The sequence below is a fragment of the Gymnogyps californianus genome, chromosome 3 (assembly GCF_018139145.2).
Source record: "Gymnogyps californianus isolate 813 chromosome 3, ASM1813914v2, whole genome shotgun sequence".
Lineage (NCBI taxonomy): Eukaryota > Metazoa > Chordata > Aves > Accipitriformes > Cathartidae > Gymnogyps > Gymnogyps californianus.
Genome location: NC_059473.1, coordinates 95,270,341 through 95,285,252, shown reverse-complemented (window position 1 = coordinate 95,285,252; position 14,912 = coordinate 95,270,341). Strand labels below are relative to the sequence as shown.

Sequence of the window (14,912 nt, the reverse complement as noted above, 5' to 3'; positions counted from 1 at the left end):
TGCAAATTGGTTAGAAGTTGTAAGTAAAAAATCCAGTAAGTGTATCACTTTTTCTAGCCCTATTAAGTATTCTGTATTGCTGTAGGCCATACCAGCCCTGCTAATGTGGGATAAGCACAGACATCCACAAGTTCAGTCACAACCCTGTCTTGCTTGCTGTTTAATTCTCAACGTTTTTTAGCAGAACTATGTCTAGAATTTTGATCATCACAGTCAAAGCTGAATGGCTTGTATCTTGAATTTGATATTCCTTTTTTTAAAAAAAATAATATTATTATGTTTCATCTTAGAATCCTGTAACAAAACATACCTGTGTGGACAGGCAGGAACCAAAGAGGAATAAATTAATGACCCGATTCATTTCAAACATATGTAATTTGTTTCTATAGTAAAAGTATTTCATTTGTAGAAGTGTATTATTTAAGAAAATCTTAGTATTTGTGTTCTGTTAGAAAACCAATCACACCATCCTTAAATGTTCTTTGCAGTCTGTGCACATTCAAACATATACATTCCAAAAGAACTATAACTGTGCATTAAAAAAATTTTCTAAAACAGATATACAGCATTTTCTCTCCCATTTCAGAGATCCATTTAATTCACATAAGATATAGGCACACAAACCAGTGTAACATCTACAATTTAATGAATTCAGATTTGTTCTCATATTCCTCAGGACGAAGAGCCAGTACTAAATTATCCACAAAGCTAAGCAGTGGAAATCACAGATCTATTAAACATTCCACCTTTGTCAAACAACACTGAAACTATTTTGTCTGAAGTGTTCTCAAAATTGTGGCTTATTAAGGTTTTCCAATTACACAAAAAGACACTGATTTCCAACGTAACATCATTTTGGGGGTTCTTTTTCTCCACTTAATCTTCTTTAGAGAAAGAAAACTACTAATAGATAAGGTTGAGATGGGAGAAGCTTTTGCTTTTGTGAAACTTGGCCTGTAATATGTGTGTTAGCAAACATAAAAATCACAGCTGAAACTATCTGAATCTATTCTACACTGACTCCCAAAATTTCAATGGAGACAATAGGGTAAGATGTCAAAATATTAGAATATCCACTTTTTTGACATACTGCTTATCTATTTGTAAAAATCCCTCTCAAATCATGCCCAGGAATTGTTTGCAAAACTGCCAGTCAGCATCAGTCAAAACTGTACTAGGGGTTACACTAACTATTTAGCAGTATAAAGGATCACGTTCCAGTGCCAAGGTCTGGGTCTTAGCCTGGTGCTGTTTAATTTACTAAAACAGACAGAACCAGAGTGTCTGAAATCAATTCAAAAATATGTGAATCAGAAACAGTGTAAGTGGTGAATGCTGGGGTTTGGCCATTATCTGTAACATATCTGCGTAACCACTCTGTAAGATTCTCTGAAGTGTAATCCATTGTTGTAATACTGTTCTGTATTGCTATCTCTCCTATAATATGTCAGGTGTGTGACGGATGCACTCGACTCCTTGACCAAACTAGTGGCAGTCTGGTTCAGGCTCCAAACGAGGTAAAGACCTAGGCCGTAACCAGGCCAAGAACTTCTCTACTTCCCACTTGTTCTCTGAAAACCCACACCGGAACAGGGTGACATGGTGAGCATGGAAGCATATGGGCTTGGAAACTGGAACACCGACCATGCAATTAGCACATGAATAGCAGGTGGTTCTTCCAAGGCTCATTTGTCAGGGAACAAAGAAAGTTGTGGGTAAAAGGAGTCTCATGCCTACCTTTTCTATTGCACGTAATTTGACTACGAGCCAACCACTTTATTCCATAAATACGACAGCCTAAGTGAGCCTTTTTCAGGCTCTCCCTGCTAAGCAGTTGGCTGCACGGCAGTGATCTCCCCTTGACCTGGGACGCCTCTCAAGGTTCTTCCTTGAGGCTGAGAGACCCCTTACCAACTGCAGATCTTTAGCAAGTGACCGATATTGCGCATACCTTTGCATTATAGCGCACTAAGATTTTGTATTGGTAACTTTGATTTTGTGTTGGTAACTTTGAATCATTATTATATCCTCTGCAGTAAGTAACAGAGTGAACCTTGCCATCGAACTTTGTTAAGTCTCACTTCCACAACATCATATTTCAATAAAACCACTTTTGCTGATATCTTTGGTGGTGGTTCTTTAAGCGCTCTAAATCTCCCCTGTGACAACTTGGCGTAGTCAGCAGGATGGCAAGTAGTATCACTGATTACTTAGGGAGGCATGGAATAAGTCTGAGTCCCAAACTCTCAGAAGAATGGGCTCGCGAACATTGGCATGACTGGGGTGCCATCGAAGGACAATTAAAATTAGCAAGAGGAAATGCTAAAGATGGTAAAGGAAAGGGAATTAGTTGTAAGATGTTAGGCACCTGCCTAGAAGCTGCCTGTCAGTATAGGAAACATAATAATAGAGAGAAGTAAGATCTAAGAGATGAAACAGAAGGCAGGAAGGCAGCTGAGTTATTACTGTCCTTACAAATCAAGCAGCTACAGAAGCAGTTACAGGAAGAAAAGGAGAAAAAACAAAATTTGGAAGAAAAGGTCAAGATGATGTTCATGCAGGCTCCGCATCCCCTCGTGCAAATTCGGAAATGTGTCCCCAGAGGATTGGGATGGTGATATTTGGGGTGATCCTGATGACTACAATGAGGGAAATGATGCCCCCCTGTTCCCCTCAGAACCCCCTGAATATGAGGCTAGACCCATCCCTAAAACAGAACACTCTGAAGGACCTCGGGGTGGTACTCCGCAATATATTGTGTGAACCACTCCCTGGGATCCATTGCAATTGGCAAACTTACAAGAGAAATACGGCAGAAAGCCAGGTGAAACTGAAACTGAATATTCATGGTGCGTCTGCCTGAGCAGCAGCGACCAAATAACGTTCAGTGGAGACAAAGCAAACAGTTATTGGGGTCCAGGAATCTTCTTAAACCTAGGACCCGACCCGGCAAATGAATCCCATTCTATTACCCGTAGGGTAGCTTATTGGCCTGGGGGAATAAGTGCCTTGGAATGAGGTGAGCCTTCTATAATTCCCATCCGTTCCCTAACGGAGCTCTCCACTGCTGTCACAAAAGCCACCTGCATACAAGCTATGCACACACAGGGAGAAGCTGGTGATACCCCAATATCTGCCATGGTAAATTATGCAATATTAAAGCCACTAAATGAAGGAGGCACTTACATTTTGATTCCAGTTGGACCTCGACAACAACTGGTGAAATTCCCAATAGATACGGGAGCACAAATTTCAATACTAACACAACAGGTTGCCAAGAATCTGGGTGTGCGACCCAGAGGGCAAAGAGTTAAAGTCACCGGGGTGAACAGAGCACAGTGAAAATTAATTTACATCTCCCAGGCAAGAAGCGCATGTCATCTACTCACTTTGCGGTTAAAAAGCACAATGAAAATATTTTGGGTTTCAGTGTTTTGACCGGACAAAACTGGCACTTGCCAGACAGCAGCGTGTGGTCCTTCGATTCGAGTATGAACCCCAACCCTGGCAGAAATAGGGAGGCTACAGTATGCATACTCCACGCAGCTCCTGCGCTCTCCAATTTGAAAATTACCAAAGTACCACAGTATCCAATTTCTGCTGTGGCACAAAATTGAATTTCTGGCATACTAGCAGACTTGGAAAAAAGGCACGTTATTTCCAGAATCTGCTCCCCATACAATTCACCTGTCGGGCCAGTCCGAAAGCCGGATGAGAGATGGCGCCTGACAATAGAACATGCCAGCACAGCTCTGCTAACGGCGGCAGTACCGCATATTGCAAGTTTAACAGCCATGCTACAAGCAGCCACACACCCATGGATGGCGGTACAGGACGTGAAAGATACATTCTTCATGGTCCCCTTACAGGAGGAGGACAAAGAGAAATTTGCTTTCACTCAGGAAGGTATACAATATACCTTTAACAGACTCCCACAGGAGTATAAACATTCACTTACAATTGCTCATGCTCCATTTGCTGAACTTTTACAGACAGTCTCACTTCCTCAGAATGTGAAACTGTACCAATATATAGATGATATTCTGATCGGAGAGACTTCCCCTGAAAGAGTGGGGGAAGTGGCAGCAGCAGTGCGGCAAGGACTATATAAAGCAGAAGTTGAGGTTCCACATGAAAAACGTCAAGCAACAAGTAGAGAAGTAAAATTTTAGGTACCTGGTGGATTGCAATTCCACTGGACACCCTAAGTAAAATGGAACAATTGCAGATACCTCAATCTAGGAAAGAAATACAACAGCTTATGGGTACTTTAGGGTACTGGAGAAAACATGAACCTGGATTTTCTATCGTTGCTCACCCACTGTACCCACTTTTACAAAAAGTAAAACCATGGAAATGGAAGCCAGAACATGAAGAGGCAGTCAAAACCCTAATACAGGAATTAAAGACATATCAGTCACTGGGGCCAGTACACCCCCGTGACCCTGTTATAGCAGAATGGGGTTTTGCAGAACATGGCACTTATTGCAATCTATTCTAAACCAGCCGAACAGGTCAAAAAGGCCTTTAATGTTCAGCTCAACTGCATTTAAAGAGACAGAACAGAGATATTCTGAGTGGGAAAAGGGAATTTTGTCTTTAGTTCGAGCAGTTAAACAAGTTGAGAAAATACAGCAGGGACAACTTTTCCAGACTAGAGGGCCATTTAATTTGCTAGAAACAGTTCTGAAAGGAACTGCTCCCCCAGAAGGAATTGCACAGAAACCCACCACCAGGAAATGGTACACCTACCTGATGGGACTAGCAGATGAAATACAATTGACTGGAGGACATACAAAAATTTCCATGTTACAAATGCCTATAAACACCGACCCATTAGCACTAAACCACCCATTTAAACCTTCGCCGATTCTAAATGCACCTCCCCTCTGAAAGAACATCGACTGAAGGCATTTGGTTTACCGATGCCTCAGCAAAGAGAGTAAATGGTAGATGGTGGTCTAACGCCACTGCATTAGACATTACCATTGGCAAACAAGCTAATAGAAGAAGGTGAAGGTAGTGCACAAGTAGGAGAATTAAGGGCAGTTGTTTTAGCAGCACAAAATGGAGCAAAATCTATGTTGACCCCTATGCCATGTGGGCAGGTGCCACACAACAACTTTGTCAATGGGAAGCCCTAAATTGGGAAGTAAACAGATCTCCAGTTTGGAGAACTGAAGATTGGCAATTATTAGATATCACTAGACAAGCGCCATTTAAACTAAGATGGGTAAAAGCCCATGTAAAAAATGACCAGCCAGCCACAAAATGGAACCAACAAGCAGATGAATTAGCCAGAATTAGGGGAATGAAAACAGGAGACATGCCAGGTCCCAAATGGTACCAACTGTGAGAATGGTTGCATCAGAAATAAGGCCACACAGGCCGAGAAGCACTTTATTTCGCAGCTCAAAGCCAAGGTTGGCCTCTAGACAGGAAAAATGTGAAATCATCCCTACAGAATGCCCCCAATGTAAATTGAAATTGCAAATGGATCACCCAGCTAAAGCACCACCACTACATCTCAATAAAGGAAAACCCTATGGTCAACAAGGCAAGTTGATTACATTGACTTTATCCCTTGGGATATCAGTACATCTTCACGGGAGCAGAGGTTGTCTCAGGCCTAATTATGGCAACTAAGTGTCAGCAGGCTAATGGTCAGAACACCATCAGGGGATTAGCCTCTTGGTTTTCAGGTCTACCAGCCCCTGACGTCATAGAAAGTGACAATGGCTCACAGTTCTCCAGCAATGAAGTGCAAGAATGGGCAAAGCAGGAAGACATTCAATGGGTATTCCATACCCTCTACTATCCCCAATCAAACAGGATAGTAGAAAGAGCAAATGGTCTATTAAAAAGGAGTCTTAAACCACACGAGCCCCACTGGGATACTAGATTGCCTGAAGTGATTCACCAATTGAATAACCGATACAGACGCACAGAGAGCCCGGTCACTCGTGCATTCTTTCTGTCAGCACCTTATGGAACATCCTTCATCAGATGTAAAAATGTATCCCCTTGCCCTTCAACTGGGGCAACCCGTTATGGTAGATTTACCAGAAATTGGCACTGTCCCAATAACGCTAACAAAACCTTTCAGCCTTTCAGCCTGGGAAGCAGAAGACAGCAATGGAGCTAAACATCGTATTAGCGCTAGATGGATACATCCTAGCCACTAACTAGAAGGGGTAACCAGTCCACAAAAATCCTGCAGAGACTTGTATTGTTTTTTCTTTTCAGGAACAATACCAGGAATGATACCAGCACACCTTCCCTGAAGATCAAGTTAACCATCAGAGCATTGCTTACCCTTCCCACAGGAGTAACCATCGCCAGGATGGATGAAATTCGGTTCACACATCAACAAGCCTGATGCACGGGATGGAAACCTCAAATTCTTTTGTTTATGCTAGTCAATACAGTAACTATAGTACATTCTGGACCATACATGTTTAAAATTGGTGGGAATACAGGAATATTGGGAAAACCAAGACAAAACCTAACAATGACAATCACTGGTAATCACACCATAGTAAAAGCAAACAGAAGTCACCTTATTTCTGCTACACCAGGTGACAAAAATCTCTATTGAACGTAACGTAACAAATTATTCAAAGGGAAACACCTACGTGGTCATCAAAAGGACAAATCAAACTCAATCAAAAGGCAGAGCAAACTGTTTCTCACACCCCAATTATATAATTAGTTTCCTCTTTAATGACATAACTATAGAAGCAGTATGCCTGTGGACAGATACAGGGAAAGATAACAGAAATGAACTATCCTTAAAGGTCACACTAGGACCTATTCCCAGCCCTCACACTACACCAACAGCTACCCCTACTGCCTATTAACCTACTCCCTATTTTATTACTCCCACAACCAACCAAACTACATATCTACTGATTTCTGAATTTGCTAATAATAATTCTATGCTATTAAATATACAGGCCAGCCACAAGTGCTATTTAATCCATCATGGTCCTTCAAATGAGTGGAACTACCAATGCAGGTTAATATCTCTGCAGTTAAACCTACCTGCTCACCATTCCTAAATACGTCCTATACAGGATGGTTAGTATGGTTGCATGGGTGAATCCTCACCTCTCCAAAACAAACAGAGAGGGATGTGACTGACGTTCAGGGAACAGGATTAGGAGTATTAAACAGCATAGATGCTGAAGTTTTAGCAAACAAATTAAGCTCAGCAACAAGTGATTTGTGTAAACTAGGGCATCCATTTCTATCTTCTTTGCTGGCACTGGCAACTAGTCAATGGCTCTTATCTGATATATTTTCTAACTGGGAAAGAATTAATGAGAAGGACCACCAACTAACTGTAGATGCACTTGGCGTTGCCCAGAATAATGTCTCGCTAGCTCTTAGCTGTATCGAAGCTCAGTTATGGGTGTAATGAGCGCACCTTGCCCACTGAGATTCAGAAGGTAATTTGGGAAAATGCAACTCAATTTGAAAAGGATTTCCAATTTTGGTGGTATCTAGTCAATCTCACTTATGACCCCACCGACAGTAAAGCCACAGCTTTTGTTTTGACAATACACAATGCTTCGGTATACATCATATACCCAATCATTGCACTGGGATTAAATCACAATGGAACTGTCCTCCACCCATTAGAACATAGAGCATGGGCCCAACAAAATGGGAACAAATGGCAAACTGTTGATGTGACATGTTGTATGGGAACAACAAGGATTTATTTGTGAAAGTAATACCATTAAGGCTCAAGATATTTGCCTTGACACCAAACAAAATGTTTGTCATTCATATTCAGCTCCTGTCATATCCTACCAATTGTTACAATCTAACTATATATTGTATCAAGATTTATTACCTACCCCCACTGGAATGAATCTCATATTGGTAAGAAAACTGCTGCAACATGATTACGTGTGACAATTGCTAAAACTAATTCGAAACAACTGACAAAGAATCCCAATTACCATCTATCATGACGCAGAGAAGATACACCGCGTCCTAGAAAGAGTGAAGAAAGATGGAGAACATCACTGGCGGGAAACTCTCCTTGGATGGTCACCAACAGCAACTGGAGCTTTGAAATTGATGTTATATCCAGGTGTAGTTTTGTTAGTTCTGACTGTATTGTGTTTATTGCTCATAATCATTCTGTATATCAAAGTTTGGCAGATAACGAAACAAATTGTGTTAATCCAACATGTAAAACATACGCAATCAACTGATTCTGTATGTGCACTGGTATATAATTAGCATTAATTTTAATGCTTAAGCTAAGCAACTCATCAGATAATTGTACCCTTACCACTGATCTGCAACAAGCCACATATTTATGACATAGAGGCAAGAGGTAACTGTACTACCACCCTGTGAGTCGATAAAGCGGATTGACTGTAGTCACAGGGTGGAGTGTGACAGATGCACTTGAGATATCGATGCCCTGATATCTTTGGTGGTGGTGGTTCTTTAATTGGTCAAAATCACCTGCATGTGACGAGGTGCCAGCAGACAGTACCCAATATGTAACAGCTTTGGGATCAGGAATGACTACTGAAATATGGTTTTTTGTGAATTCTGCCTGGCTTCTGGTTGCTATTTACATCAACTCTTATCATGCATATATGGGCTTCACAACAGAACTTCATAGGATCCCTGTGTACAAAACCATGAAATTTTGAAATCAGGAAGGGAAGAAAGGTTACTTCAGTCTAGAACTTACTGATAGCAGTGGTTGACCCAAAGACTAGGGTTAACAGGCTACAGAGATTCCTATTTCCAAACACTGACAAGGATGTTTGGCTCTGTGTAAGACAGATGCAGTTGCAAGTTGAACAGGGAAGAGAAAGGAATAGAGTGGCACAATGCTCTCCAGGCTTGTGACTTGGAACACGTACTGCAGATCAGTGCTACTGGCAAAGCTACAGCCATGTTAAGTCTGCCCCAGAAAATTCACTCCAGCCTCTATGCAACTGAAGAAAAAAAAAAAAAAAAAAAAGAGAATCAAGGATACAAGTGGACACTTGTCTCAAAACAGGAAAGCTAAAAAGTAATCACAGGATGAGATAATTGCTAGCATAGCTTTTTGGACTTTAAGGTATTTGCACAGGGCATTAAACTGACCCTAGGATTTAAAAAAAGCTCCAGGCATAAGATATTGTCATCTGCCAGTTAGATAAACAGAAATTTCCTGGCTGTAGCGTGAATCTCACTGGGTCTGTTTACAGCATCTACATTCTGCTCTTATCCTAGAAGTCCAGACCCTTTATATGGTAAATGAGAAATATCAGGCAACTTTGGAGGGAGATTGTCAGCACTCCAACAAATACTAATTATTTTCCTTCCAGATTTGCTTCCTCAGGTACCTTCAATCTCCCTCTGGAGAAGTCTAAAGTATGAATCATTACCAATCTAATAAAAAGAGACTGCTTTATGTCGATACTTACATTTGACTACAAACATATGTTCCTGATCTCAGCATTAAAAAAAAACAAAAACCAAACACATGAAAAAATACCTCAACAACAACAAAGACTTAGAAACTTGTTTTTAAGTACCTGAGCAGCTTTTAAAGACTGCCAAAAACAACTGCAAGCCCTATCTAGCCACCCTACGATGTATACTGGGAGCATACCAGGGGCAGAATTCCTCTGTTCAACTAAAGACATCTACAGCAGTGATACCTATGCCTGACTAACAGTCCTATACTTTCTTGATTGTCAGTGGAAAGTAAGAGGCACTTCACAAGTGCAATTCATTTAATACTGAAGTAGATGCCTGAAGTAAGAAGGACGAAACACAGTGTAGAACTGACTATATCTGTAACAAAGATGCCTGAAGTTTGGTAAGTAAATTCCATCCTCTGTAGCCTCCTATAAACAAGAGAAGATAAGGAACATTTTTGGGTTTATATTTTTGGGTTTATATACTGTCTTCACTGACATTTATTCAGCAAAGCAAGATACATTCTGCACATATGTGAGATCCCCAGGGCCCAGTTCTTCCCTCCTAACAAAATACTAGAAGAGGTACTTATATCCTGCAATTGTGCGTGTATGCATAGGTGTCTCAGTAGCTGCACTAGCCTGTGCATTTCCATAGCAGGTCCCAAGACATATGTAAAAGTCACTGTATCTACTGTAGACCAGGACTGAAGTTCCAAAGCTCTTTAGTGACCAGAGACCCTGACTTACAATTTCAGATCTGGCTGAGTCAATGATTTGCAATATGATTTAGGCCTTTAAATGATTCAAACTCCAAAAAACGGCAATATTTACACCAGTAATCTTATTTCAGTGTCAAGACTACTTATTTCTTATTTCACTGTCAAGACTTTTCCTCTATATTTTATGAGCTACACGTAGTTAATGGGCACCTAGAGCACCACTTTCAAGCAGTTAACAGATCTACATACAAAACAAGAAATCAGACATTAATTCATGTAAAAACTGAAAACAATGCTCAAATTATTGTCTTTACTCCTGACATCAAACTGCAGTCTGTACGTATGAGTGCATTTCTTACCCGGTCACCCTTACCACCAGGTAGGCCTGGAGGACCTGGCAGTCCAGGAAGTCCAATATCACCCTGGGGACCCTGTGAAAATAAGTCAAGGATGTAAACTTACCCAATCTGTTTTGGAATGAACAGCTAAGGGTCATACCCTGACAAGCAGATGGGGCAGAATCTTATTCCCAGAACAGTCCTAACTTGATGAAAGAGGATTATCTGATGAAAATAGAGCTGATCCAAAATACAGCCCTTTAAACAGCATCTTATTATGATTTTATTGCTGACAAACACAACAGAAATGGCTTACAGGGCTTTCCACCCTCCAGTCCCTCGACGACAGTCTGGTTCTCTTAAAAATGCTTCCTAAGATCTTGCACTCTATGATTTGTGCATTCCTCTTTAACAGCAGGCTCTTTCAGCCAAAGCCTCCCCAGCTATGCTTCTGACTGTTACTGTGTAAATACTGCCGGAGCACTGGTAAAAGGTGGCATTCATAATCTGCTCCACTCACTAGTTTCACGTAGCTGCTGGCAGAAAGCCAGTCTTTCACTGCTCCTGTTCCCCCGAGTACATGCAGCCCACACAGGAGTGTGCAACCCAACTTCGCACATCACAGGATTTATGGGTTTTTTTTAAATAGAAGAAAAAGACCCACACATCTCCATATACATTAAAACAGCATTTTCTAATATTAGCACAGTCACAGAGGACTGAAAAAGAAACTCAACAATCACTCGTTTCAACGTTATTTTCAGTTCCCTGCATGGATAAACGGGTAAGTGTAGTTCCAGATGATACCATAGCTCCTTGAAAGTAAACATGAGCACTGAATATGGAAATGAACTGCTTACCCATTTCCCTGGTAAACCTGGAGGACCCGCAGGACCTGGCTCCCCTCTGCTACCCTTATAGGAAATAGAAGGACATCATTACTTCCTGAAATATTTCCTGTGAACAGGGAATAAAGTATGATTTTTGTTTTCTTAATGTTTAGTGAATTACACTACTTAGCAGTTAGCTTTAATCAAGACTTCTGTTTATTAGTGCAAAAATATCACACACATTAAAAACAGTGAAACTTCCTGAGAAATGTAAACTTTCTTAGCTAACAATGGCATACAATATTTAGTTGGCATTAAATGATTCAACTAATTCATTCTGCTGAGTGATTATGCACAATCAAGTCCCCTTCATGGGATCGCACCTGAGAGTTACCTGTTACGAACACATTTACTTCACTAAGACAACTCTGACGCACATGCTCAGCTTCAGGCTTTTGCTTAGTTTCATCAACTGAACTCCCCCATGACCACATACTTAAAAGCCCAGGACCCCACATGAACAATGGACAAATGTCAAAAGTGTGTGCAGAAGTCATGCTTAACAAAATCATTTGGGTTAAAAAAAAAAGTCTAGACTGTTATAGGGAAGGGTAACCTTTAAAAATCCCCATTCATAATAGTGATAAGTATAAACACGCTTTTTACTGGATTTTTACTTTATATCTTCACTTCAGATATGTTTATCCATTCAGATCATCATATTCACATTAGTGTTATAACTCCATCTCTTAAGGCAGCCATTTGAATATATACCTGGGTAAACCTGACATTCAGTCAGATTTTCAAAGATTTTAAACAATTTTTGAACTAAAGTACCTTTCTCAAAAGGGTTTTGTCTCATATGATTAAACCTTTCAGAACAGCTCAGTAAGATTTATACATTTACTCTCACCTGTACATATATATACCTGTACAGATAAATTCAAACACTGTCCCAACACAAGCCTAAGTCTCACTTGAGACACTTTTCTTACTTCCACTGTGTGAATACATAACTGGTACTTGCTATAAAAGCATGATATAGCATTTAAGATCATAAAATACATATCTAATAATTTCAGTTCTTGGTAAGTAGATAACCTGTTATATATAACTTAGAAAATTTCGGATAAAAGCAGATTGAACCATTGTAGTGTTGTATACAATGGGTAATTTTAAATATAGACATTTTCTTCATAATAAGAAAAATATTGTGAAATATTGTGACATACTGAACAATAAAAGGAGATGGCAGACATCTCCTTTTACACCAGGTCATAAATGCAATGACAACTTCTCACACAGGCTTAGGAAAACTAACTCTACAATTCAAGAAATAATTAGGTATCCTGGAGAGATCAGAGAACCAAACACAAACAGACTTTTCCATTCATTTCCTTCAAAATATCCTATGGTGTTAAAATCATTATCCTTTTAAAGCACTTTGTATAATTTCTAGAAGCTTTTTTATGTTAAAAAAAAAGAAAAAAGCCGCCCAAATCACCTTCATTTTACAACCCAGAAGATGCATTAACCTTTTCAAAATCTGTTATTTAAATCACATAATTCTGTACTACATCTCTGACCTGGAATACTACTACATTTCTGATGAAGGAAAGTGAAGGATTGAAATTATGATTAGTATTAGAAACTCGTCTCCTCATATATGTCATAACATTCATGTCTGATTGCTATACAGCTATAAAACAAAAGCAACGTCACCTTCCATAGAGTTAAAATCATATAATAAACCTCTTAAGCACATCAAAGGTTCTGCTGGTCATACAGAATGCAAGAAAAATCTTCCATTTTATTTTAAATGCAAAAAAAAATTTTGTGAAATATACACTACACTTTTTCAAACACCAATGCTTTTCTAAGGTGGTAAAAAAGAAGGTTAGTGTACAGAAGACTGGAATACAAAAGGATAGTATTTCCTGTAAACATTGACATTATGTCTGTAAGGACAGACTACTTCAAACTAAGGGCCACCACTGCAAGATCTGCAGGAGTTGTGTTTTAGCAAGTAAGAGGGGAACTGTAACCCAAAGAACAATCAGGAATCCCATTGGCCCATGGCATAATTTAAAAGACTGTAAAGCTTCCTCCAAGTTATACCTGACTGAAATGGTCCTGGGATAGGATTTACATTGAGCTAGTTACTCTTGGTTCCTTTCATAGGGGATGACGAAAAAAAGGCATCTTGAAATGTCCTCATGTAAACATTTAAAATACATCACAAGTCATGTCCTAGAAGCATCTGCGTTTTCCCCACAGCCTACAAGAGGGTTTCTGTAATAACTGGTTCAGGTGTTGACATCTGTACTTGGTCAGATGAAACGTTCCTCTGTGCTCTAAGTTACTCATAGGCAATAATCAGAAAAGAAGGCGTTTTGGCCATGTCCTCAGTCTACCTTTCTTACACAGCGGCCCTATATATAACACAGTCCATAGTTGCAGGCGACTCACAAATCAATGGGCATGTTGCACTGGTTTTAATGAAAAAAAGACCAGAATCTGTATGTTTTATGCACTTTTGACATACTTCAAAACTCCTACTTTTCCTAGGGGTGGAACACTTGAAGAGGGAAAGTAGGTACTCTAGTTTAGAGTGAGCTGGGACAGACTGGCTTGCACCCATGATGGTAAACTTTCCTGGCCTACAATGAAGGGAGGCAGCATGCAGACTATCACTGCAAATGGCCCCTGAAGCACTCCAAAGCTTCGCCACTGCCTAGATTGTTTCAGTCAATGACGTTAGACAGTGTGGACCAAAAGCATGTCCAGGACAGCGCCAGTACTTTAACAGTATAGATAATTGATTTCTGTTATGTATACTATATCACTTAGCATGTGAGTACTGCTGAGGATAGGGTCATTCTCCCAAAGGACAGAAAGGCACATGGGAAACGGTAGGGTGTGAAATGGTAGTACAGCACCACAATACTGAACAATACCAGGATGCAGCCCTTCCACAGCTGATGTGCTAGACTGTGGTTACAACAAAATCTACCTTCCCTTTGTTCCAAGGCAGGATTGCTGGACCACTCAATACATTTAACTGAAGATTGAATGTCTGTCTCTCAGTTCTGTTAGACCTATATTTAGCCTTTGAATGCAACATACGTAAGGGGACATTACAGGATTTACAGTAGACCTTCCTTTAGGTTGTCTGGGATGGTTTTCATCCTCACTGAGACTTTGAAGACTTGATTCTTTTGTAGAATTCTCACAAGCAGTTACAGAATGTATTCTCATGCTAAAACAGTTTCTTTCACTGGTTTATTGATTTCCTGTTGATCAATTGAGTGGAACAATAATAAGAATGAGAATATGTCCCAGGTAATTTGCATCTCACTTAGCTGCCCAGATAATCAAAATACTAATTAGAATCTCTTGACAGGTAATTCACAGTGTACACTGTAATAAACTCTCCTCTACTTAGGAATTTTGTTTTTATAATATGTCATACCATTTTTAGTATATTCAATAGCAGTGCCATAGAGAATTAAATCTGTGCAGAATAAAAAAGAATAAACAAAGTACATTTTGGAATGAACTTTTTTAAACTTAGTATTC

At 39.9% G+C, this 14,912-nt stretch overlaps 1 protein-coding gene across 1 annotated transcript in view; it reads right to left on the bottom strand.

The window, feature by feature from the left end:
• Positions 1-14,912, bottom strand: part of COL9A1 (collagen type IX alpha 1 chain) — a 77,990-nt gene that overhangs the window by 12,566 nt on the left and 50,512 nt on the right. The window contains exons 29-30 of the mRNA XM_050893871.1: positions 11,364-11,417; positions 10,525-10,596 (exon numbers count right to left, since the gene is read on the bottom strand). Coding sequence (XP_050749828.1) covers positions 10,525-10,596; positions 11,364-11,417 — 126 coding nt within the window. The remainder of the gene's footprint in view (positions 1-10,524; positions 10,597-11,363; positions 11,418-14,912) is intronic.